Here is a 22,584-nt window from a genome sequence, read left to right on the forward strand (position 1 = left end):
ATCACAATGGAGGACATACAATTTGAAACAAACTATTCAATTCAAGTCAATACACTTTATTTATCCAAGGGACAATTATTTTGGGGGTTAAAAAGTGACAGGGAGACAACACATAACCAACATCATACTGTACTCTATATAATGTATGTGGTTTTGGCATTCATGGAAGATACATTTTGACCCCAAAGTCGTGGTTCGCTTCTCTATTGCAGAGCTGAGCGTCCGTCTCTGAGCTGTAGTCCGGGTAGCCCGCTGTTGTCTCCCCAAACGAGTTCATGTCCATTTCCATTACTTGGTGTGTTTACTCTCAACCTGTCAAAACATTGCCAGCTCTTACTGTAAACAACTTATTTAAATCAGCAGAAATTGAGAGAGGAGAATATCAATTTTAGCTGACTTACCCAAAACTTTTGGCTGGCTTGTTTGCTTGCTTGCAGCAAGTTAATGTAAAAGTTTCTTTGTCTTCAAGTAAGACTCAGGCCAAGGTTAGGAAATACACAGGGGAGGTAGGTGTGTGTGCGTGTGTGTCAGCCGTGTGTGATGCATAACACCCTCTGAATCAGACCTTTTGTCATCTCGCCTTTTAGATATTATATTTCTATTCTGTCCTAATTTGTTGCACAATCTCCCCAAAAGGTTGAAACTAACTGTAGCATCAGATAAATTCAACCAACAGTGTGGAGGTCCTCTCCAGCTCAGTTGGTAGAGCACACGCTTGCAATGCTAAGATGGTGAGTTTGGTTCCCGGGACAACCTATATGTCAAAAATGTATGCATGTATGACTATGTTGCTTTGGAGGAAAGTGTTTGTTAACTGGTATATGTTACTACATAATTAGTGAAACATGGTATGCTCACTCCATTTTTCAAACATGTAGATGTGAATGGAAGAAGGAAGTTAGCTACTCACCCTGCATATTGAGTCAGGAGTAATGTTTATTTTCCAAACAGCAACGTTTTACATTGCCAGATAATGTTAGCCAGAGGCAAAATGTAAAAATTTGACTGAGAGTAAATATAGAAAAGAATGACTTGCACATTGTTATGACACATTAAGTCATGTCTTAACTTGTCCTGTCACAACTTGTCTCCAAGTTCTTGATAACATTTTATTGAAATTGTACAATAATGGAGCATTAATGATGGATTGGATTTATAGAGTGCCTTTATTACAACCGAAGCATTCAAATACTTTACACAGTAAGGGGGTAACTCACATCTACAATTAACATTATATAAACACATTTATTTTCAATCAATCAACCAAATGTATTTCATGAAGCCCTTTTTACATCAACAGTTGTCACAAAGTGCTTTACAGAAACCCAGTATAAAACCCCAAATACTAAGCAATGCAGAGGCAGAGGCACAGTGGTGAATAGCAACATACATTTTTCAAGGTTCATTAACTAATATGAGACTCCTAGGCATGAATTAATGTGCATTCCTGTGCCACAGGGCTCCTATATCATACCAGAACATCTGTCTGACTAGTTATGCCCACTTGAGGGTTTCTAATATGTGACAGTGTCCGGCTACCATTGATTGAGACATGGTTCTTTAAACACGGCATACGTTTCTGCAGCAGAATCCGGAAGTGGTTCTGGAATTTTCTCCCCACAAAGGTGTAGAAGGCAGGATTGATACAGAAGTACAGATATGTGACCATACGAGTAACATGCAGCGCATAGTCAAGCTTACGGAGTTTCACACAGTCGACTTCAGCTGCTTGAAGCATCACCACCACATTATAAGGAGTCCAGCATGCAAAGAACAGCAGTACTATGACAAATATGAGTCTCACCGTCCTGTACTTGTTGGTCATCCTGGAGGAGATGACCGTCACGGCAATCCTAACGTAGCAGTAAAAAACAACAATGAGAGGAAATAGGAAAAACAAACCTAACTGGAGGTATGGCCCCGACAGCTCCAATTCCTCAGAGACAATCGATTCTGGGGTACCAACCTCCTCACACACCAACCCCTGGTAGTAATGCTCGGCCTGGTCGTAGAGTAGAAACGGCTTGATGCACGCCAGGAGGCTGATGCCCCACACAGCGGCGGATGAGGCGAGGGCGTAGCTCCTCCGACGTAGCCTGGTGGACGGCACGGCGTAGACCACTGCCAGGTACCGGTCAAAGGTCATGAGGGTGAGGAACAGGATCGAGCTGTAGAAACCCAGGAAGTAGGCGCTGCCCACAATCTTACACCAGACCCGGCCGAAGATCCAGCTGGACTTGTGGTGGTATACGGCCCAGAAGGGCAGACTGGACATGAAGACCAGGTCCGACACCACCAGGTTGAGGAGGAAGATGTTCCCCACCGTGTTGAGTTTCTCGAACTTGCAGATGATATAGAGGACCAAGCTGTTTCCCACCACACTCAGTGTGAAAATCAGCAGGTAGAAGGTGGAGAGTTTGACCCCAAAGTTGTGGTTCGTTTCTCTGTTGCAGAGCGGAGCGTCCGTCTCTGAGCTGTAGTCCACGTAGCCCGCTGTTGTCTCCCCAAACGAGGAGTTCATGTCCATTTCCATTGCTTGGTGTGTTTACTCTCAACCTGTCAAAACATTGCCAGCTCTTACAGTAAACAACTTATTTAAATCAGCAGTAATTGAGAGAGGAAAATATCCATTTTAGCTGACTTACCCAAAACTTTTGGCTGGCTTGTTTGCTTGCTTGCAGCAAGTAAATGTAAAAGTTTCTTTGTCTTCAAGTAAGACTCAGCCTAGGTTAGGAAATACACAGGGGAGGTAAGTGTGTGTGTGTGTATGCATGTGTGTCAGCCGGGTGTGATGCATAAAACCCTCTGAATCAGACCTTTGTCATCTCGCCTTTAGATTTTATCTTTCTATTCTACAGAAGTGGCGCATATTGGGGGTTGGGGAAAAAAACATTGTGTGTGTCCCATGTATCCTACTTTCAGCACACGTCTTCCAACATATGTCAGGTGGATATATATATATATACCCTACAAATATATTTGCACCCTTGCACTTTACTAAAAACGTTCTCTATTTCTTCTAAAAATCAGTTGAAATTGAAGAAAACATTTGGTATCCACACCTTGTTAATGAATTTTTTACATTGCAGAACCAACTTTATTTTTGTAAACTTAAGCTTACAATTTATATGACGAAAATAAAGGCAAATGGACAAAATTATTGCCAACCTTTGGCCAAGATAACTCCCTACAAATGCTTATTTTAGCCATCAATGAGCTCGCTGCACATTTGTAGATAGTAATTTGGCCCACTTTTCAGCAGCAAACTGCTCTAATTCTTCAATGTTTGAGGGGTGCCCTCTACCAACTTCTGTTTTCAGTTCTTGCCATAGGTTATGGATGTAATTCATATCTGGACTCTTCTCTGGCCACTCTAGAACAGTCCAGTGCTTCTTCTTGAACCATTCCAGGGTGCTTTTGACGTGTGTATGGGGTTGTTGTCCTGCTGGAAGACCAACAACCTTCAACTGTTCTGCCAGCGGCATGGAATCCTGACCTGTTCACCGGACGTGCTACCTGTCCCAGACCTGCTGTTTTCAACTCTCTAGAGGCAGCAGGAAGCGGTAGAGATACTCTGAATGATTGGCTATGAAAAGCCAACTGACATTTACACCTGAGGTGCTGACCTGTTGCACCCTCGAGCCACTGTGATTATTATTATTTGACCCTGCTGGTCATCTATGAACATTTGAACATCTTGGCCATGTTCTGTTATAATCGCCACCCGGCACAGCCAGAAGAGGACTGGCCACCCCTCATAGCCTGGTTCCTCTCTAGGTTTCTTCCTAGGTTCTGGCCTTTCTAGGGAGTATTTCCTAGACACCGTGCTTCTACACCTGCATTGCTTGCTGTTTGGGGTTTTAGGGTGGGTTTCTGTACAGCACTTTGTGACATCAGCTGATGTAAGAAGGGCTATATAAATACATTTGATTGGTTTATTGATTGGTAATGACCGGAACGGTATCAGTGGAATGGTATCAAATACATCAAACACATGGTTTCCAGGTGTTTGACGACATTCCATTTGCTCCGTTCCGGCCATTATTATGAGCCGTTCGACCCTCAGCAGCCTCCACTGGTCTCCATTGAAGGTTGTGGGTCTTCCAGCAGGAAAATAACCCCAAACACAAATCAAAAAGCAGCCCGAAATAGTGCAAGAAGAAACGCTGGACTGTTCTGGAGTGGCCAAAGAAGAGTCCAGATCTGAATCACATCCACCCCTCAAAGGGTTTGCTGCTGAAGAGTGGGCCAAATTGCCAGTAAAAAAAGGTGCAGCAAGCTCATTAATGCTACATAAAGCATTTGTCAGAAGTTATCTTGGCCAAAGGCTGTGCAACCAAGTACTAGCTCTGGGGTGCCAAAAAATTATGTCCATGTCATTTGTCTTTATTTTCTAGATTAAACTCGTTCTGCAATGTTGAAAATCCAATAACGTAGTGTGGAGACCAAAGGTTTTCAATTTCAACTTATTTTAGAAGAAATTTTGAAGTATTTAAGAAAAGTGCAAGTGTGGCAATATATTTTGTCCACAACTGTATTTACCTGAATTCCCTATGTCGTGATGTTGTATTAGTTAATGTGATGACTGTTGCTCATCGAATGATTACAAGATTCTAATTGCGTGATTAACTGAATCAAGCAATTATTAACTCAACCTGGGGCACCATGGGAAAACTAGTTTTTATTGAGTTTCTATTTCCCAAATTAACTCAAAGAATATCAGAATATCGATTTTACAACAGCTAATTAACCAGTTTCCTCTACCAATCTCGTTCTGAACGTCGTAGAGCCAGTGAATCTGCACGGACCCGGGTCTCACCAATAAATTCGTACCACACCAATCTTAGTTGAATATTTATTTACTAAAAACCTAAAATGATGATAAAAGATACACATAGACAAAACACATTATAGGCTATTGATTAGAACTTAGTATAATGGGCCAACACATTGTGTTACCCGCAATGGGGATTTCAAAAGAGAGAGAAAAAAAGAAATTACACAAGAGAAATATACATTTGGGTGAATTTGTCAGCTATGCTATTCTAACCCTAACCTTGCCCCAAACTGCCGCTCTTATGTGTCCCTGCTCGTCCTCCCCATGTCAGTGTCCTTTTGGCTGAGGAGTCTGTTCCCTCACCGTTTGCTCTGGAAGGCGTCTTCTGAGGACAGACAGCTCAGAGCTCACAGCATAGAAATGAAACCCTTTAGATACCACGATTCGATGGGAGATGGAGGCTAGGTGGTTCGACTTGAATTCACTCGCTTAGACACAGCTACTCATCCGTAGCTTGGGTAGAAAAGGATTTCTTTGTCCTAAAACTTGCGTTGCGTTCTGGGTTCGTTTACTTTTTAGACCTTGCTGCAGCTGGGGTCACGTAGTCCTCCTGTAAATTCTATACTCACAGGTTTTATACCCTTGGGTCAGAAGTGGGCTTAACCGCCTTTAGGGCAATTCTCTGGACGTACCAAGTTAATGAGGCAAGGTCTAGATAATTCTAGATTCAAATCCAATTTTAGACAACTAACTTAACATTTCATCTTCCCCAAAACATTCTCTTTGATTTGGATATTTTCATACAACGTACGATATATAAACATCAAACATCTTCGAGGAAAACTCTTCACGTTACAATGTTTTCGTAATAACGTCATCTATTAACCTTTAATAACAAAACAAAAATGACATACATTTTCATATTCCATCTATTTTGGAGGTTTTCAAAACAAGGTTAAGGGCAGAGAAAGCTTGTTGGACACTAAGAAACAAAATCTGGGGAGGAGCCAATTAAGTATAAGACTGTATTATCTGCATATAAATTGATGAGAGCTTCCTACTGCCTGAGCTATGTTGTTGATGTCAATTGAGAAGAGTGTGGAGCCTAGGATCGAGCCTTGGGGTACACCCTTGGTGACAGGCAGTGGCTGAGACAGCAAATATTCTGACTTTATACACTGACTTTATACACCTCAGAGACACCAACACTCCTTAGCCCACAAGAATGGAATGGTCTACCGTATCAAAAGCTTTGGCCAAGTCAATAAAAATAGCAGCACAACATTGCTTAGAATCCAAGGGCAATGGTGAAATCATTGAGGATCTTTTAGGTTGAAGTGACACATCCATAACCTGAGCAGAAACCAGATTGCATACCAAGGCAAAGGGTTGCTACTTTGAATAATCTAAAATATAATTTGATTTGTTTGACACTTTTTTTTGGTTACTACATGATTCCTTATGTGTTCCATATTATTCTACCATGTAGGAAATAGTAAAAAAAAAAAAAAAAACCTTACTTCACATATTTATTGATATATCGGTCGTGACACCTTGTAAAAAATACATGAAGATTTACCAACTTGCTAACTCATTTTCTTCAAAATGTTTGCAGACAACATTGGTTATATTTGTAGGGTTGTGGCTTAAGGCAGTGTTTCCCAAACTCAATCCTGGGGTTTCGTTTTTTTTTGCTCTAGCACTACACAGCTGATTCAAATAACCAACTCACCATCAGGCTTTGATTATTTGAATAAGATGCGTAGTGCTAGGGTAAAAAAAAAAGTGCACCCAGGGGGGGCCCCAGGACCAAGTTTGGGGAACCCTGGCTTAAGACAAATTCATTCTCGTCTTTTATTGTGAGTGTTTCAGTAGTGATATCAAAAGCATTTATTTTTTTAAAGACGTTTAAAAATAAACAAAACTACTAATTAAATCAGTATCTTTGAATGTAGTAATAGAACAACTCAAGATTTTCTATTGAAATAAGTGTTTAAAAAATTACAAAAATCATGATTTGCTTTATTTTCAAACATGAAGTTTAGGAGTCAAGATTTGAGCCAGCCACCTCTGAATATGATTAGCTGTATAAACAATGACGTTGTACTATATTAAATGTAACTGTATGTTTGTTATTGCCTTGGATTGTATGAGAACATATCATGAAGTAAATACATGTCCTAAGTTTGAATACTTAGATGTTTTTTTGCACCAATCATGCAGAATCACCCATATACAGTACAGTCCAACCATATAACCACATAACAGTTGATGTAAAAGATGGAAACTTGGATATCATAAAATACATAAAAGCCTCTGAAAATATATTACAATATTTTAAATGTGAAAAAACAACACCAAAACCATTCATACACATGTCAGCATCTGTCATCTCCCATGGCACATCATGTAGCCCCTGTAGTTAAATAAGGAGGTATAGCACATCATGTAGCTCCTGTAGTTAAATAAGGAGGCATAGCACATATTGTAGCTCCTGTAGTTACATCAGGAGGTATAACACATCATGTAGCCCCTGTAGTTACATCAGGAGGTATACTGTAGGTAGTATTTTAATAAAGTATAGTATGATATTTAAAGTAAAATGTAAAAAATGTACATGAAGTGTGGACAATGCAGTATGAATAATTTGGCTATATCAAACAAAGAACATGTTTTAACAAAGATATGCAAAACACATTTGAAGCAGTTCCTGAGGTTTAATTTCATTTATGGTATGGGTTTATAAAGGCACAAGGTGAATTAATATATTATCTACAGTACAGTTTTTGTAGTTGGGATACATTTTAAGCCAAAATTCTCACAATGTTGTCTTGTAAAAATGCACCAGGCACTTACTATATTAGCACATTCTGTGGTTGAATCCAGGTAGCCTGTTATTGTACTAATTAGCAGTTACTGTGTGTTTACCTCAGCCCACAACATATTTACATTTTGACATGCTGTAAAATATTTACATATGGAGGGCTTGACAACAACATCTTAAGGTATAACATTTTTAAAATATGTTTCATACCCTGGTTTTACAAAACATTTTTCACTGGTGTACTTATATGTAATGCCTTGTGTCCAGCAAGGAGGTAGTGTTACAGTACCAAGGACGATGATGACTCTCTTTGGACAATCACCATTAAAGGTCCAAAACATAGGTTTTATATCCTTTATCCTGAAACCTACAAACATACAGTATATGAAATCAAGAATATGTCTCAATATACGTAGACCTAGTTTCAGTTAATCGGGACAAATATTTCTACTGAACAGCAAAGTGGACACCCATAAGCCTTAAAACAGGGTTTCCCAACCCTCTCCTCAGGGACCAGAGGTCTTTTTACATATTTGTTGTATCCCTAAAGTGGCACACCTGATTCAATTAGTCAATTATCACCAAGTCCTCTCAGAAGTTGGGCCCTTTGCTGTAGGGGTCATTCCTGAGGTTGTAGGCCTGGTAGCAAGAAGACATGTCACACACTCCTGGTAGTCCTGATGACCCTTGTTTCCCTGGCATTCCGGGACTTCCTGACTTCCCAGGCATCCCTTGAGTGCCCGGGCGTCCGATGCCATCCGATCCGCGAGGCCCCTGAACTCCTGCCCGTCATTAAGAAGAAATACTGTAAGGGGATATGACTCCACAGAACGAGCAGTGTGTTTTCATGTTTCCGAATAATCAATGGTGATGGTTTCATATGGAGTGATGGGATATGAGGCTCTAGAAGAACATTTGTGTCAGTATAGCAAGCGGGCTAGCATTTTATGCTCTCTGGAGGATACCTTTTAGAAGACTCCAATCGCTGATAGAAGGGGCAAATTAGTCATGATTAACCGCTAACTAGCCACTTTAGCCTCTTCAATCTCTGAATCCCTAGGTGCTAATCCCTGGGTGTACGGCTAATCAAAAGCTAGCATGTCGTTAGCACCCAATGGTTAATTCGCCATTGTGTTAGCTTACCTGACTGTCCAGTAGAGCCTGGTGACCCTGGACGGCCCTCTCCTTTGGTGCCTTTGAGTCCTCTTGGTCCAGTGTCACCTACAGATGATTTCTAATCATTATACTGTGTATAGAAGCAACATAACTCTAGCTCACCTGCTAACATAACATACTCCATTGTTACTTCAAGTAGGTAACACTTTCTATGAAGCTGTAAATACATTGAACTGCAATTTATTTACAGTAGTGTATTGTATTTAATTCAATTGTCGGGCCGACTCTTCTCTCTGTATATATCAACGATGTCGGTCTTGCTGCGGGTGATTCCCTGATTCACCTCTACGCAGACAACACCATTCTGTATACATCTGTCTCTTCTTTGGGCACTGTGTTAACAAACCTCCAAACAATCTTCAATGCCATACAACACTCCTTCCGTGGCTGCTCTTAATTTCTAGTAAAACTAAATGCATGCTTTTCAACCGATTACTGCCCGCACCCTCCCGCCCGAATAGCTTCACTGCTCTGGACGGTTCTAACTTAGAATATGTGGACAACTACAAATACCTAGGTGTCTGGCTAGACACCTTCACTCACGGTGCCAAACATACCCTCGTAAAACTGACTATCCTACCGATCCTCGACTTCGGCGATGTCATTTACAAAATAGCCTCCAACACTCTACTCAGCAAACTGGATGCAGTCTATCACAGTGCCATCCGTTTTGTCACCAAAGCCCCATATACCACCCACCACTGCAACCTGTATGCTCTCGTCGGCTGGCAGTCTCTACATATTCGTCGCCAGACCCACTGGCTCCAGGTCATCTATAACTCTTTGATAAGGTAAAGCTCTGCCATATCTCAGCTCACTGGTCACGATAACAACACCCACCCATAGCAAGAGCTCCAGCAGGTATATCTCACTGGTCATCCCCAAAGCCAATACCTCCTTTGGCCGCCTTTCCTTCCAGTTCTCTGCTGCCAATGACTGGAACGAATTGCAAAAATCACTGAAGTTGGAGACTTATATCTCCCTCACTAACTTTAAACATCAGCTATCTGAGCAGCTAAGCAATCTCTGCAGCTGTACACAGCCCATCCAATCTACCTACCTCATGCTCATATTGTTTTAACTAACTTTTTTGCTCTTTTGCACACCAGTATTTCTATTTGCACATCATCATCTGCACATCTATCGCTCCAGTGTTCATTTGCTAAATTGTAATTACTTCGCTACTATTCGCCTATTTATTGCCTTACCTCCTCACGCCATTTGCACAAACTGTATATATACTTTTTTCTATTGTGTTATTGACTGTACGCTTGTTTATTCCATGTGTAACTTTGTGTTGTTGTTTGTGTCGCACTGCTTTGCTTTATCATGGCCAGGTCGCAGTTGTAAATGAGAACTTGTTCTCAACTGGCCTACCTGGTTAAATAAAGGGAAAATAAAAGAATTGGCAGCAAAGTGCTTTACAAGACTAGCTATGGTGTTCAGCTATTGCTCCTTATAACCAATTATATAAATGTAGTCATCTTAATTAGTCATCTATAATTCTGGAAAAGTATGTGGTTCATAGGTGAATTATAGGGGAGTAATGTTGTATTTCCACATGTGTCACCATGTCATAATTCCTTTATCCGAACCTGTAGATGAATGCGTTACCAAACACTCAGTAGAGTCTTTGGGGTTTCTGTACAGGTGTGTTACCTTTGACTCCCTGGGGCCCCTGCATGCCGGGGGTTCCTGGATATCCTGGTGAGCCGATTCTACCGGGATAGCCCGGGGTTCCTGAGGAACCTTTGAGTCCTGGTGCTCCAGGCTGTCCCGGGGGTCCCTTCACCGTCTCACACGGCTCACATCTGCTGAGAGGGGATAGTGTCTGCAGCAGCTGGGGGAGCTGATCTGGGAGGGCCCAAGCACAATTTGGTTCAATCAAATCAATGTTAATCAGTCATTCATATGTCTCATGATTTAAACTTCTTTATTTGAGTACACCTGGAAAAATAGCCCACGTATTACCACAGCTAAAATATTAATAGCACCAGATAAACATATTGCTATTAACTGTAATATGATGCTGTAAGGATGTTACCATTTTACCTTCCTTCTCTAACCAATACATATTCATATTGAACATGGATTCTAAGGCGTAGTCAGATCCCTACACTCAATTTACATTTCAATATGTGTATTGTTTAATCCCTACAGTCTTAAGCTGCTGAGTCAACAACGAGCGGCACGCTTTCCAGCTTACTTCAATTTGCACTTTAGTTATTGACACTGCATAGCTACCACTGGGCGGGTGGTGACAGGTACTTACTCCGCAACACATCGCCGCAGAGCTTCATCATGTGGTCGTCAGAGGGAGGCTTCCCCTGTTAGACACAGATAAGGCCAAACGGGTAAGACGGTTGATGTCTGGATGGCGAAGGTATGGAGAAACGGACAGGGTGCTTTTAGAGAAAGGCCAGGATTCAAGAGAACTCACAGGCTTCCCAGGGTAGCCCGGCGTTCCCGGTTGCCCCGGCAACCCGTCCTCGCCGGGAGATCCCCGTGGGCCAGCGGCCCCCACGTGTCCCATGCCCCCTTTCTTCCCATCGGTGCCTCTGACACCGATATCCCCCGTGATGCCTTTCTGATGATCGTGAGGAGAAATATGGTCACAAACTGTATATAACTAAAGATAGTATATAGGACCTTTGCATACAGAGCTCGATTGCGTTTAAAATGTCTGTTATAGCCTACAATATATCTGCCTTGAGACTAGGAAATGAATAAGCGTTCCAGAATAGGTGTTCAAAGAAATCATAGCGTAAAAATGCCGACATGCATCTTTTAAAATGTGAATGTTGAACTTGGTGTTCAAGGGCCTGATGTGATATGGATTTCACAGTAGGTTTACTGTCATGTCTACCTATCTAGACCCTGAGGGTGTAATGTCGGAGGCTTCATGGTATGATGTGTTCAGTAGTGTTCCTCAGAGACGATCTGGTCTCTGGTGTAGAATGAGGCAGAATGGATTATAGCTAATGCAGCAGTGTAATTCTACAAACCTGTCCTTTGCCTCCCCTGGGTCCAGCTTCACCCTGGCAGAGAAGGGAGAGGAAAATGAGAGAAAGAGCCTGTTAAAAAAGTTCTGCTTGAATATCAAAGAAACGCTCTCTTTCAGAAGCTCTTCATTCAGTCCGCTCTGATAAAAGTACAAATATTTTTTCTTGCTGCTGTCTTACTTACTAACAGTTGATGCAGAGGTACATTTTTGTATTTCTTATAAACCGACATACTGTTGGCCTAATGCTGTTGTATATCAAACACCAGTCACAGCCAGTGCAATGGCCACAGGGAAAGTTATGACTACAAATTGTTTACCCATAAATAGTGTTATGTAAAAGTGACAGGCAAATCCACTGTGCCTGATATTGGCCGAGGCGCCATCTGTGGAGGGGGTGGGTGGGGGGGGGGTGGGGGGGGGGCTCTGTGAAGACCGAGGAATAAAAACGTTTTGTAGTTCAAGTTGATTTGATATCCACTGCCACCCAGTGCCCTGGTCAGGTAACTGCACTCACTGGTAAGCCGGGGTTCCCAAGGGCCCCATCGGTGCCTCGTTCGCCCTGGAACAAGATACAGGGTTGGGGGGATGGATGATGGGAGAGGGGAGGAAGATGGGAGGCATCATAGGAGGGTATAGGAGAGCACTCGCCACTAAAAGGTCATCATTAGTATTCACAGCCAAGGAGAGACGCAAGGGTCTCATTGACCTTTAAAAAACACATCACCTGAGTTTCCCCTACCTCCCCTCTCTTCCCTCCCTTCCAACCACTCTGCTCTGAAGTCTGCCTCTATCACGGTCGTCCTGCTGTGATTGTAAGGCTATAGGAAGCACAAATCAAAGCACAGAGCCAAAGACACTACACTCTGTAGTCACAGCACAGGGTCCTTAAGGGAGGGACTGACTTCGGTGCAGGAAAGCTTTGTTCCTCGTGATTAAGACATGACTAACACTCATTATTTTCTTGTCAGTGTCCTGGAGAGATATGAGTATGTACAGTACAGTGCTCTAAATATAGTGTAGGACTCTATGTGCAGTATAGGGTTCTAAGGAGCCTACAGGGTAAAGAAAGTAGCCTTACCTAAGCACATAGGAGCAGGATCCAATCTCCTGTTTCTGTAGCGTACAGCAGCTTTATGTAGTACACAACCTGGACAAGACTCTAGTCTATCGCAGAGCCTTAGCCCCAATCTACTTTATCTCCTTAATGCTGAGTGCCAAGCAGAGACGCATTGGGTACCATTTTTTTATCTTTGGTATGACTCGGCCGGGGATTGAACTCCCAACCACAGTGCCACTAAGGAGTGTTGTAAATGCAGTATAGGGTTCTAAGTACAGTAGAGTACATGGTTCTAAGTATGAACTTGATTGTTTGGATAATAAGACAATCACTTGTCCTTATTTTATGTGCTGTGTATGGCGAGCTCTATAGGTCACTGCAAACAACCATCCACCAACCCAATAACTAAATGTCACTATGACAAGAATAAATGACAATGAACTGAACCACCCCCTGTTTCAGAGACAGACAAGAGAGAAGATGACAATACCTGACTTCCTCTGGGACCCGCCTCTCCAGTTTCTCCCTGAAAAACAGTGTATAACATGTGGCTGTAATAACCAACGAGTAGGCGTCTGGGCGTGCCTGCATACAGTCTGAAGGACAAGCTCTCAGTGCGTCTGAATGACAACACGTAAGAGGAATGAAATATGCATTATGCAAAAAGACATCAGCGCTTACTGCAAAACAGGCAAATGAACAAGCTCCCTGATACCGAGATCCATAAATCATTCATAAATCATGTCTTTAGAGCCGCACACTGCCTCATTAAGCCAAAAGGCCCCCCTACAGGCAATAACACTGTTATGTTAGCTGAGATTTGGGCTCAATCTCAATTCGTCTTTCTGTGATTCTTTGCATCCTATCTCCTTGTCTCCTTCTCAACCGTAGTGGAGAAAGTCAAAGGCCCCTCCCCTCAGACCTTCTTGTCTAATGCTTTTTGAGAAAGAAGCAAGGAAAGACGGTGCAAAGGAATCAAGGAAATATTAATTGAGACCTGAAGTCTTTGGTGGTGCATGCTGATGCCCTTACCTTAGGACCTTTGAACCCAGGTAGGCCATTAGTGCCCGGGGACCCAAGGAAGCCTGCCTCTCCTGGTGTGCCCTAAAAGAGTGAAAAAAGCATGATAAATAGCTGGGGTAAGTCTTCTTAGCGCAGGCTCTGGGTGGAAGTAGTCTGTAGGCAGAGCGCTAGGGTCAGTTTACCGGGTCAATCTGCAGTTGCTACATACATTTTTGTACTTATAACTTAATGATATGTACCTATTGATTCTTGAAGAATATAACTTCTAAATGCCTCATGAGTTTAGTTCAACGGTCATACCCCATCAGAACCCAAAATAGATGCTCGTTTAACTCCAATGTTTGTAAACAAAGTAAATGTAAAGACACTCTACAGCCTCAAGACATGGTTAAAACTATCATGTTGATATCTTGGCTGGTCAGTCCTTGGATCCATAGCTCTGTCTATGAATTTGAGAGTGGTTGCATTTCTCTAGCCCCATCCCTCAGCTTTTTACTGAACCGTGGATGTATGTTGTCTGTCCATAGTCTAATCGATCACGGAGTGCGTCTCTGGTGCCTTTCTCACCTTTTGGCCTGGCATTCCTGGAGAGCCATCGGAACCTCGCTCCCCCTCGCTTCCCTGAATACAGACACATAGGAATTAAACACTGACACACGCACACACACACGTTCGCACGCACACATTCACACACACAAACACATGCACACACTCAAACACGCACAAACACACATGCACACACACAGCATTGCCAACAAACACAGAGCTGATGAAGCTTCCTTTGTAAAAACAGAAGGCTATTTGAAATTCAAGACAATAGTCTATTTACTCAAAATGAAAGACTAGAATTACTTTTACACCCTAAACGCACTTTGGTAAATAAATCTCACATTGGGAGAGATAATTCTAGTATTATAAGTAAGCCATTCGGAGAGTAGAGAAGAGCCCACACACTGGGGATGAAAAGCTGCAGCATTAGCATAATCACCAATTAAAATGGGTGATGGACAAACCTTTGGGCCATCGCGTCCACTGGCTCCAGGGTCTCCCTGGGGGCCTTGAATTCCCTGGGCATATAAAAACACAGACAGTTGGCCTGCAGGCAGTGTGACAGGATGCGTGACAGCTTAGTCACCAACCACTGAGAGGGAATTAGATGGCAGATGCCCCATTCTGGTTCATTTAAAAAAAAAAGGGGATGTGCAAAGAGGCTTTAACCCTACCCATCTGCAAATACACTTAGCTATTGTTCCTCTTTGTTCATGTTAGGATGACTACTGTTATTATTCACTGCAACCGGTCTATTTGCACGTTAATCTCTGATATACAGTAATGTAATGTGTTCAAAACCATATCCCAGACCACAAGTGTGTGTGAGTAATTGTACGAGGGTCAATAATGTGAAGTTAAAAACTGCACTGAACAACAATATAAACACGGCATGGGAAGTGTTGGTCCCATGTTTCATGAGCTGAAATAAAAGACCCCAGAAATGTTCCATACACACTAAAAGCTTATTTCTCGCACATTTTGTGCACAAATGTGTTTGCATCCCTGTTGGTGAGCATGTATCCTTTGCCAAGATAATCCAACCACCTCACAGTTGTGGCACATCAAGAAGCTGATTAAACAGCATTACCATTACACGGTTGAACATTGTGCTGGGGACAATAATCGTAACCAACATCAGAGGGCAAATGCTCGCCTTCGATGGCCACTGGCACGCTGGAGAAGTGTCCTCTTCCCAGATGAATCCCGGTTTCAACTGTACCAGGCAGATGGCAGACAGCGTGTACTGCATCGTGTGGGCGAGCGGTTTGCTGATATCAACGTTGTGAACAGAGTGCCACGTGGTGGCAGCAGGGTTACGGTATGGGCAGGCATAAGATACGGAGAACGATCACAATTGCATTTTATCGATGGCAATTTGAATACACAGAGATAGTGTGCAATTCATCAGCTGCCATCAACTCATAGTTCAGCAGGATAAATGCACGGCCCCATGTCGCAAGGATCTGTACACAATTTCTGGAAGCTGAAAATGTCACAGTCAGTTCTTCCATGGCCTGCGTAGTCACCAGACTTGTCACCCATTGAGCATGTTTGGGATGCTCTGGATTGGCGTGTATGACAGCATGTTCCAGTTCCTGCCAATATCCAGCAACTTCGCACAGCCATTGAAGAGGAGTGGGACAACATTCCACAGGCCACAATCAACAGCCTGATCAACTCTATGGGAATGAGAGGTGTTGCGCTGCATGAGGCAAATTATGGTCACACCAGATACTGACTGGTTTTCTGATCCACACCCCTACCTTTTTAAAAATCTGGGACCAACATGCATATCTGTATTCCCAGTCATGTGAGATCCAAAGATTAGGACCTAATGAGTTTATTTCAATTGACTGATTTCCTCACATGAACTGCAACTCAGTGTAGATACCATGTCTTTACTAAACAGTACAATTCATTCAAATTTGAGGGAAGAAAACCTTCAATTCAAATGTAGATGATTGCTCTAACTTAGTAACAAGTGTAGTTATGCAGCTTCATTGAACCAGAAGAGGGCAGCAATGGAACACCATATGATGCACAGCTCGATGGCTCTGCTTGAATAGGGACAAGCTGTTACTTACTCACCAGTGGAGGGTGCCCAATCACCTCGTCTAATCATAGTCCCTTTATGGAACACTGTCAGAGCTCTCTTAATGCATAATGGATAATTAATGAAGAGAGAATTACATTTCAGCGACAATTAAATAGACATGTTACAGTACGCGATGTGTATTGTAATTCCTCCCGTGGAGAAAATGACTGCAATTGAAATAAAGTCATAAACATACTCGTTCATTACTACATTTACATTTGAGTCATTTCGCAGACACTCTTATCCAGAGCAACTTACAGGGTGAAGTGCTTTGCTCAAGGGTACATTTTGCACCTAGTCGGCTCAGGGATTCGAAGCAGAGACCTTTCGGCTACTGGCACAATGCTCTTAGCCACTAGGCTACCTGCCACCCTAGTATGTGTGCAATCGGTTAAATCATTGAACTGGGATTGCTTGTCCTTGTCCAGATGTTGACACCCACCTGTGGACCTTTTGGACCTGTTGATCCCTTCTGCCCAAGTGCTCCCCTCTCTCCCTGTTGGATGAGAAGAGATGAATGCACTGCCTCCCCTGCAAGGTAGTCCATCTAATTACTTCTGTGCCTCAGAAATCCTCCTTGTATTGACTTGAGGCCGGGAACTTTACTTACTCTAATATGGTCTCAGGTTTCAATCTATCTCTGATCCCCTATTATTACAGTTATTGACTGGATATTAGTAGCAGCGTTATTTTTTATTCTGTTCTTACATGTGGCTTAAAGACTGTCCTTGCATCCGTAGCTCTGTCTATGAATTTAAGTGTTTACATTTCTCCAGCCCCATACAGATTTACCAAACAAAGTGACTGTGCTTCTGCATCTGCATTGCTTGCTGTTTGGGGTTTCAGGCTGGGTTTATATACAGCACTTTGTGACATCGGCTGATGTAAAAAGGGCTTTATAAATACATTTGATTGACAGTGCCAGGCTGCCTTTAAATACTTTTTATTTACTCACATGCAAATAGGAAAGTCTTACCTGAGGTCCTGTTGGCCCCGCCCCTCCAGGAAGCCCCCGGATCCCCTGGAGATGACACACACAGCAGGTCAGCTGACACAGCAGTGGCATAATGAGTGACAAGAAAAGCGGGCCCCAGTTTAATGGCTTAGTAGTCAATTCATCATTTCCCCCTCCTCTAGTTACAGTACCGCCATTAAGGCATTTCTAGAATGGCACATCGGACAGGATGAATAAAACAATCTGGCATGGCAAACCACTTGTTGCAGTGTGGAGTGCTTGCCTTGCATACAGTACATGCCAGTCATCCATTCCAATGAGGCCATGATGAGCCACGGTGGAGGGCATTGGGAGACCTTTGGAACACATGCCCAGATGCGCTGTGATGATTGTTTTCTTTGCATTCTAAATTGGTTTAATGGATCCCGCGTCTCTTCCCCCTGGTTTCCGCTGGGGGTCCGATACGCTGTATTCACCTCATTTACAGCCAGCGGGGCCTTCATGCACTTTGCTAAGTAATTACACACAGGAGAGGAGAACAGAGTGCCAATACACCACGTGCTTAGAATTTCAGAGAGGGCCATTGTAAAGCCATGCCCTCGCCACCCACTGGCTTAGATGGAATCAACCTAACCACAGAGGTAGAGGGGGTACGACCAGTAAAACATGCGCTTATCAAAACAATTCAAACTAAATGTGAAGAAAAACGGTAGGTTATTACACCACTTTTCATAATCTACGCTCCAAAATGCGATGTGGTTTGACGAGAACACGGAAAGTTTGCCATGGAAGAGATGAGTGGCTGACACTGAGACTCACACGGACAGCAGTGGATTCTGGCCTAATGACAATCGTAAACTATTGTCATGACACTTTGTGATGATTTGTAATGGATGTTTCTTTCCTTTCATCACTGTTTGGTGTCACGGCTTTCTTCTGTTGAAGGAAAGGCGGACCAAAACGCGACGTGGTTTGTGTTCATCTTGATATTTAATTAAAGAAAGTACTGAACACTGAATAGAAAAACAATAAACAAATTATGACCGTGAAGCTAAATGAGAACTGTGATGACACAAGCAATCAAACATAGACAATCACCCACCAACAAGCAGTGCAACCCAGGCTACCTAAGTATGATTCTCAATCAGAGACAACTAATGACACCTGCCTCTGATTGAGAACCATACTAGGCCGAAACATACAAATCCCCAAATCATAGAAAAACAAACAGACTGCCCACCCAACTCACGCCCTGACCATACTAAATAAATACAAAACAAAGGAAATAAAGGTCAGAACGTGACATTTGGAGGGTGGAAATGCAAGTATACAAAGCATACTCTGTGTATTTCCAGCCTGCTCTTTCCATTACAGACTGACCAGGTGAAAGCTATGATCCCTTATTGATGTCACTTGTTAAATCCACTTCAATCGGGTAGATGATGGGGAGGAGGCAGGTTAAAGAAGGATTTTAAAGCCTGGAGACAATTGTTACATGGATTCAGACAGTGAATGGGCAAGACAAAATATTTAATTTCCTTTAGACGGGGTATGGTAGTAGGTGCCAGGCGCACAGGTTTCTGTCGAGAACTGCAATTCGGCTGGGTTTTTCACGTTCAGTTTCCCATGTGTATCAAGAATCGTCCACCAACCATGGGCCATCATCCCTGTGGAACGCTTTCGACAGCTTGTAGAGTCCATGTCCCGACGAATGGGAAAAAGGGGGGGGGGGGTGTTCCTAATGTTTGGTATTCTCATTGTATGTTGCGAGTGGGAAGCGGGACCAGGTGTGACACTATGTAATTCTATGATTAGACCCATACCATTTTTTGGTAGGTCCCGTACCGGGGAAGAAATGTATTCTACTTTCACCCCTGGAGATAAATTCTGTTCTTAGTACTGCAAAGCCACAGCGCAAAAGTGAATGACAATAGAATACCTTAGTGACTGCTTCCTGTGCTTGAGGTGTGACTTATTGATAGATTCATGTAATAATGTATTTACAAGGCAGATACATATACCGGTTCCCATTTTAGATAAAGAGTTCTACAGCAAACAATGGAGCTGTCTGGGTGGGATACTGTTTTTACAGACCTGCTGAAAATACATATCCATTTTCCCTGGAGGACTTTCAAATACCACATGGAAAGATAAAAAGCTGAGCTCTGACTGCGTTCTCCATTTTCCCTGGAGGACTTTACAATTATACCACATGGAAAGATAAAAAGCTGAGCTCTGACTGCGTACTCTAGCATCAAGCAGGTAAAATCGATAGTTTGCAGAGTTTTACCATTTTTAATAGCAAACACAAAAAACAGAGGGGTGTAGCCGTTGTTTGCATTAATCAAAACATACCTGGGTAAATATGGGCAATATCATTCTGAAAAGAAACCAGCATCTGTTATATCAAACATTTCCCAAAACAACCCTAAGAAAACACTGATAAGATATGGCCCCGTCCCAACTGAAGGTGTGTTTTATTTTGAAGCGGGTCCTGGATTGAGCGGCTCTATTACTCTGCAATCTCTCAGCACCACACCTGCGTGCGCGCACACACACAAACACAAGAACCTGCTTCCGCAGCACAGTAAACAAAATCCCAATGAATGGGGTTGGAAGAAAGCGCCATCTGACACTGCTGCACCTTTCCCTGCCCCTAGTGTCTTCTGTCTCCATTGTAATTAACCGGCTAGAGCACAACCACTTCCACCCACAGTGGAATGCATCCAGATCATCAAGGGGTTGGCTGCTGGAGTGCCCACACTCTTAGGAAAAGGTGGAGAGGAAGAGAGAGGGATACGAGAGGGAGAAGAGGAGAAGAGAGGAAACAGGAACACGACATCCCACACTGCTGCATGCTGTTCGGCATTAATGACACATTTGATCAGAAGAGGCCCACATTGATGAAAAAGGGCTTCCATTTGTTTTAATGCCTTAGCATGCAAAGAGGAAGCTTGGTGAGAAAAGATTGGGACAAGCTGACTACTTTGTTTTCGAGGTGCGGAGAGTGCCTAAGCACGCAAGGGCGTATGCTTTGATGAATTTAAAGGCAATGGGGCCCCTGCCAATCTCCCTTCCAAAATGGCAATCTAGACCTACTTCTGTATGTTTTAGCGAGTCTAGGGACTTGCTAAAAGCAGTCTAATATTACACTCTTAGAAAAAAGGGTTCCAAAAGGGTTCTTCTGCTGTCCCCATAGGAGAACCATTTTTGGTTACAGGTAAAACCCTGTTTTGTTCCAGGTAGAACCCTTTTGGGTTCCATCTAGAACCGTCTGTGAAAGGGTTCTACATGAAACCCAAAATGGTTATACCTCGAACCAAAAATGGTTCTCAAAACGGTTCTCCTATGGGGAGAGCCAAATAACTATTTTAGGATCTAGAGAGCACCTTTTTCTCTAAGAGTGTACAGTCTATAAATTGGGTGACAATGACGACCAGACCAGACTTTTATCCTGGTTTATTGAATGTAGGCCTATGGCTGGAAGCGTTTGCACCAAATAAATGGAGACCTCTGCAGCAGTGTGACTTAACATTTTAGGGTAGCGTACAGGCCTCCTCCTATCCCCAAAAAACTAGAATAGTGTAGGCTGGCAGATAGTGATATTGAGACATTTCATCTTACCGTCCAAACGCAGTGTATGCAGCTGGCAATACACTTGTGTCCCCCATGGACCGGTTCGTTCCTAAAACATTCTCCATTCCGGCTACAACGGCATCAATTTCCTCCTTAACTAGATTTAGTGGTGAGAAGGAGGGAAAAATGTGTATACTTTCTGACATAACACCATTTTCCACCACCATGCCAGAGTGGCTAATGCTAATTCCTGATGTTGCACCCTGCTTTTAACCAGGGGTAAACATAAGACTGCTGCAACCTGATGAGCTTAACGCGATAGCAACATCCAGGACTAGCATTCCTAGGCATTAGCCACTCTAGCATGGTGATGGAAAATGGTGTTTCATAAAAATGTATTTCCTCCATTTTTTGTTTTTACACCTTCTCGCCATTAAATCTAGTTAAGGAGGAAATCGATGTGTTTGCAGCCTGAATGGAGAATGTTTTAGGTACAAACCGGTCCACGGAGAATACGAGTGTATTGCTGGCTGCATACAATGTGTTTGAACAGTAAGATGAAATGACTCAATATCACCATCTGCTGGCCTTTGGGCTAATCTATGTTGTACCATTTGTAAAACAGGCAGTTACATTGGATTTATTAGCCGAGTCCTGATTTCAGACCAAGGCTTAAGACTAATCATTTTATATCTGCATATCAGCTATCCACATGAGTTATTTTGAGCCTATTTGAAATGAGAATCAATGTGTTTACCCAGTAGGTATTTCTTCTTTGCTATGATCAGCTTGTCAAAAGTCAACGAATAGGCCTACAGTTGAAATCACTGACTCCTGACAATTCAGCTCACAGAGGGGAACTCCCGGAACGCAGTCGCAAGTAGCCTAATTTCAGTCTATATTGTCCATTTTATTTGTACCTGGCCTGTTTTTAGAATATGGTGTTTGTTAACATGTCATATTCAAATCAAAGCACATTTTTATTTGATAGGAAGTAATTTAGTCTATTTGATCGGATAAACATTTGGATGTATAAACAACAATGTCTCATAACATTGTCATAAATATGGTCTCCAGTCTGTAGGCTACTGGAAAACCACATAGGCTCCTACTCTTTCTACTACTGGCTACATGATTTATGTTACATTACTTGAGTCTTGTTGGAGTGCCGCAGCGCTGCATCTCTCCAACAGCACCCTGGAGAAGTGCGCTGGGCATGGACAAGATACATTTTGCGCCCCTGACTTGTGACCACTGCTTAACATGGGGCGGCATTTGCACTCACCTAAATAGCCCATATGCCACTGGGTGAGAGAAGTTTCCATTGTCTTTGTGCAGAATTACGTTTTTTAAGTATTTTTTTTATTTTACCTTTTTTTAACTTGGCAAGTCAGGTAATTAAGAACAAATTATTATTTTCAATGACGGCCTAGGAACAGTGGGTTACCTGCCTGTTCAGGGGCAGAACGACAGATTTGTTAAGATGTGAGGTGTTATGTGTTGTTGGGGGTACATCTTGTTCAGTTTAGCTCGGAAAATGCTGCC

At 42.7% G+C, this 22,584-nt stretch overlaps 2 protein-coding genes across 3 annotated transcripts in view; both read right to left on the bottom strand.

The window, feature by feature from the left end:
* Positions 1-946: 946 nt before the first annotated feature.
* LOC124039159 (C-C chemokine receptor type 3-like) lies at positions 947-2,786 on the bottom strand. Its single transcript, XM_046355058.1, has 2 exons — positions 2,646-2,786; positions 947-2,556 (listed from the first exon to the last, which is right to left on the bottom strand). Exon 2 carries the CDS (start codon positions 2,531-2,533, stop codon positions 1,469-1,471), a length of 1,065 nt encoding a protein of 354 aa, XP_046211014.1. The 5' UTR covers positions 2,534-2,556; positions 2,646-2,786; the 3' UTR covers positions 947-1,468.
* A 2,055-nt stretch (positions 2,787-4,841) lies between these two features.
* Positions 4,842-22,584, bottom strand: part of si:dkey-225n22.4 (collagen alpha-1(XXI) chain) — a 62,680-nt gene continuing 44,937 nt past the window's right edge. The window contains exons 19-31 of one of the 2 annotated variants that reach the window (XM_046355902.1): positions 17,485-17,529; positions 16,951-17,004; positions 14,875-14,928; positions 14,429-14,482; positions 13,871-13,942; positions 13,329-13,364; positions 12,296-12,340; positions 11,783-11,815; positions 11,218-11,364; positions 11,050-11,104; positions 10,437-10,631; positions 8,745-8,822; positions 4,842-8,383 (exon numbers count right to left, since the gene is read on the bottom strand). In XM_046355902.1, coding sequence (XP_046211858.1) covers positions 8,193-8,383; positions 8,745-8,822; positions 10,437-10,631; positions 11,050-11,104; positions 11,218-11,364; positions 11,783-11,815; positions 12,296-12,340; positions 13,329-13,364; positions 13,871-13,942; positions 14,429-14,482; positions 14,875-14,928; positions 16,951-17,004; positions 17,485-17,529 — 1,059 coding nt within the window. In that variant the 3' untranslated portion in view covers positions 4,842-8,192. The remainder of the gene's footprint in view (positions 8,384-8,744; positions 8,823-10,436; positions 10,632-11,049; positions 11,105-11,217; positions 11,365-11,782; positions 11,816-12,295; positions 12,341-13,328; positions 13,365-13,870; positions 13,943-14,428; positions 14,483-14,874; positions 14,929-16,950; positions 17,005-17,484; positions 17,530-22,584) is intronic. The other variant, XM_046355903.1, reaches the window with a different exon arrangement.

Source organism: Oncorhynchus gorbuscha, linkage group LG07 (genome assembly GCF_021184085.1).
Source record: "Oncorhynchus gorbuscha isolate QuinsamMale2020 ecotype Even-year linkage group LG07, OgorEven_v1.0, whole genome shotgun sequence".
Classification (NCBI taxonomy): Eukaryota; Metazoa; Chordata; class Actinopteri; order Salmoniformes; family Salmonidae; genus Oncorhynchus; species Oncorhynchus gorbuscha.

Coding starts and splice junctions, on each gene's coding strand:
- LOC124039159 (XM_046355058.1), bottom strand. CDS start 2,533: ATGGAAATGGACATGAACTCCTCGTTTGGGGAGACAACAGCGGGCTAC.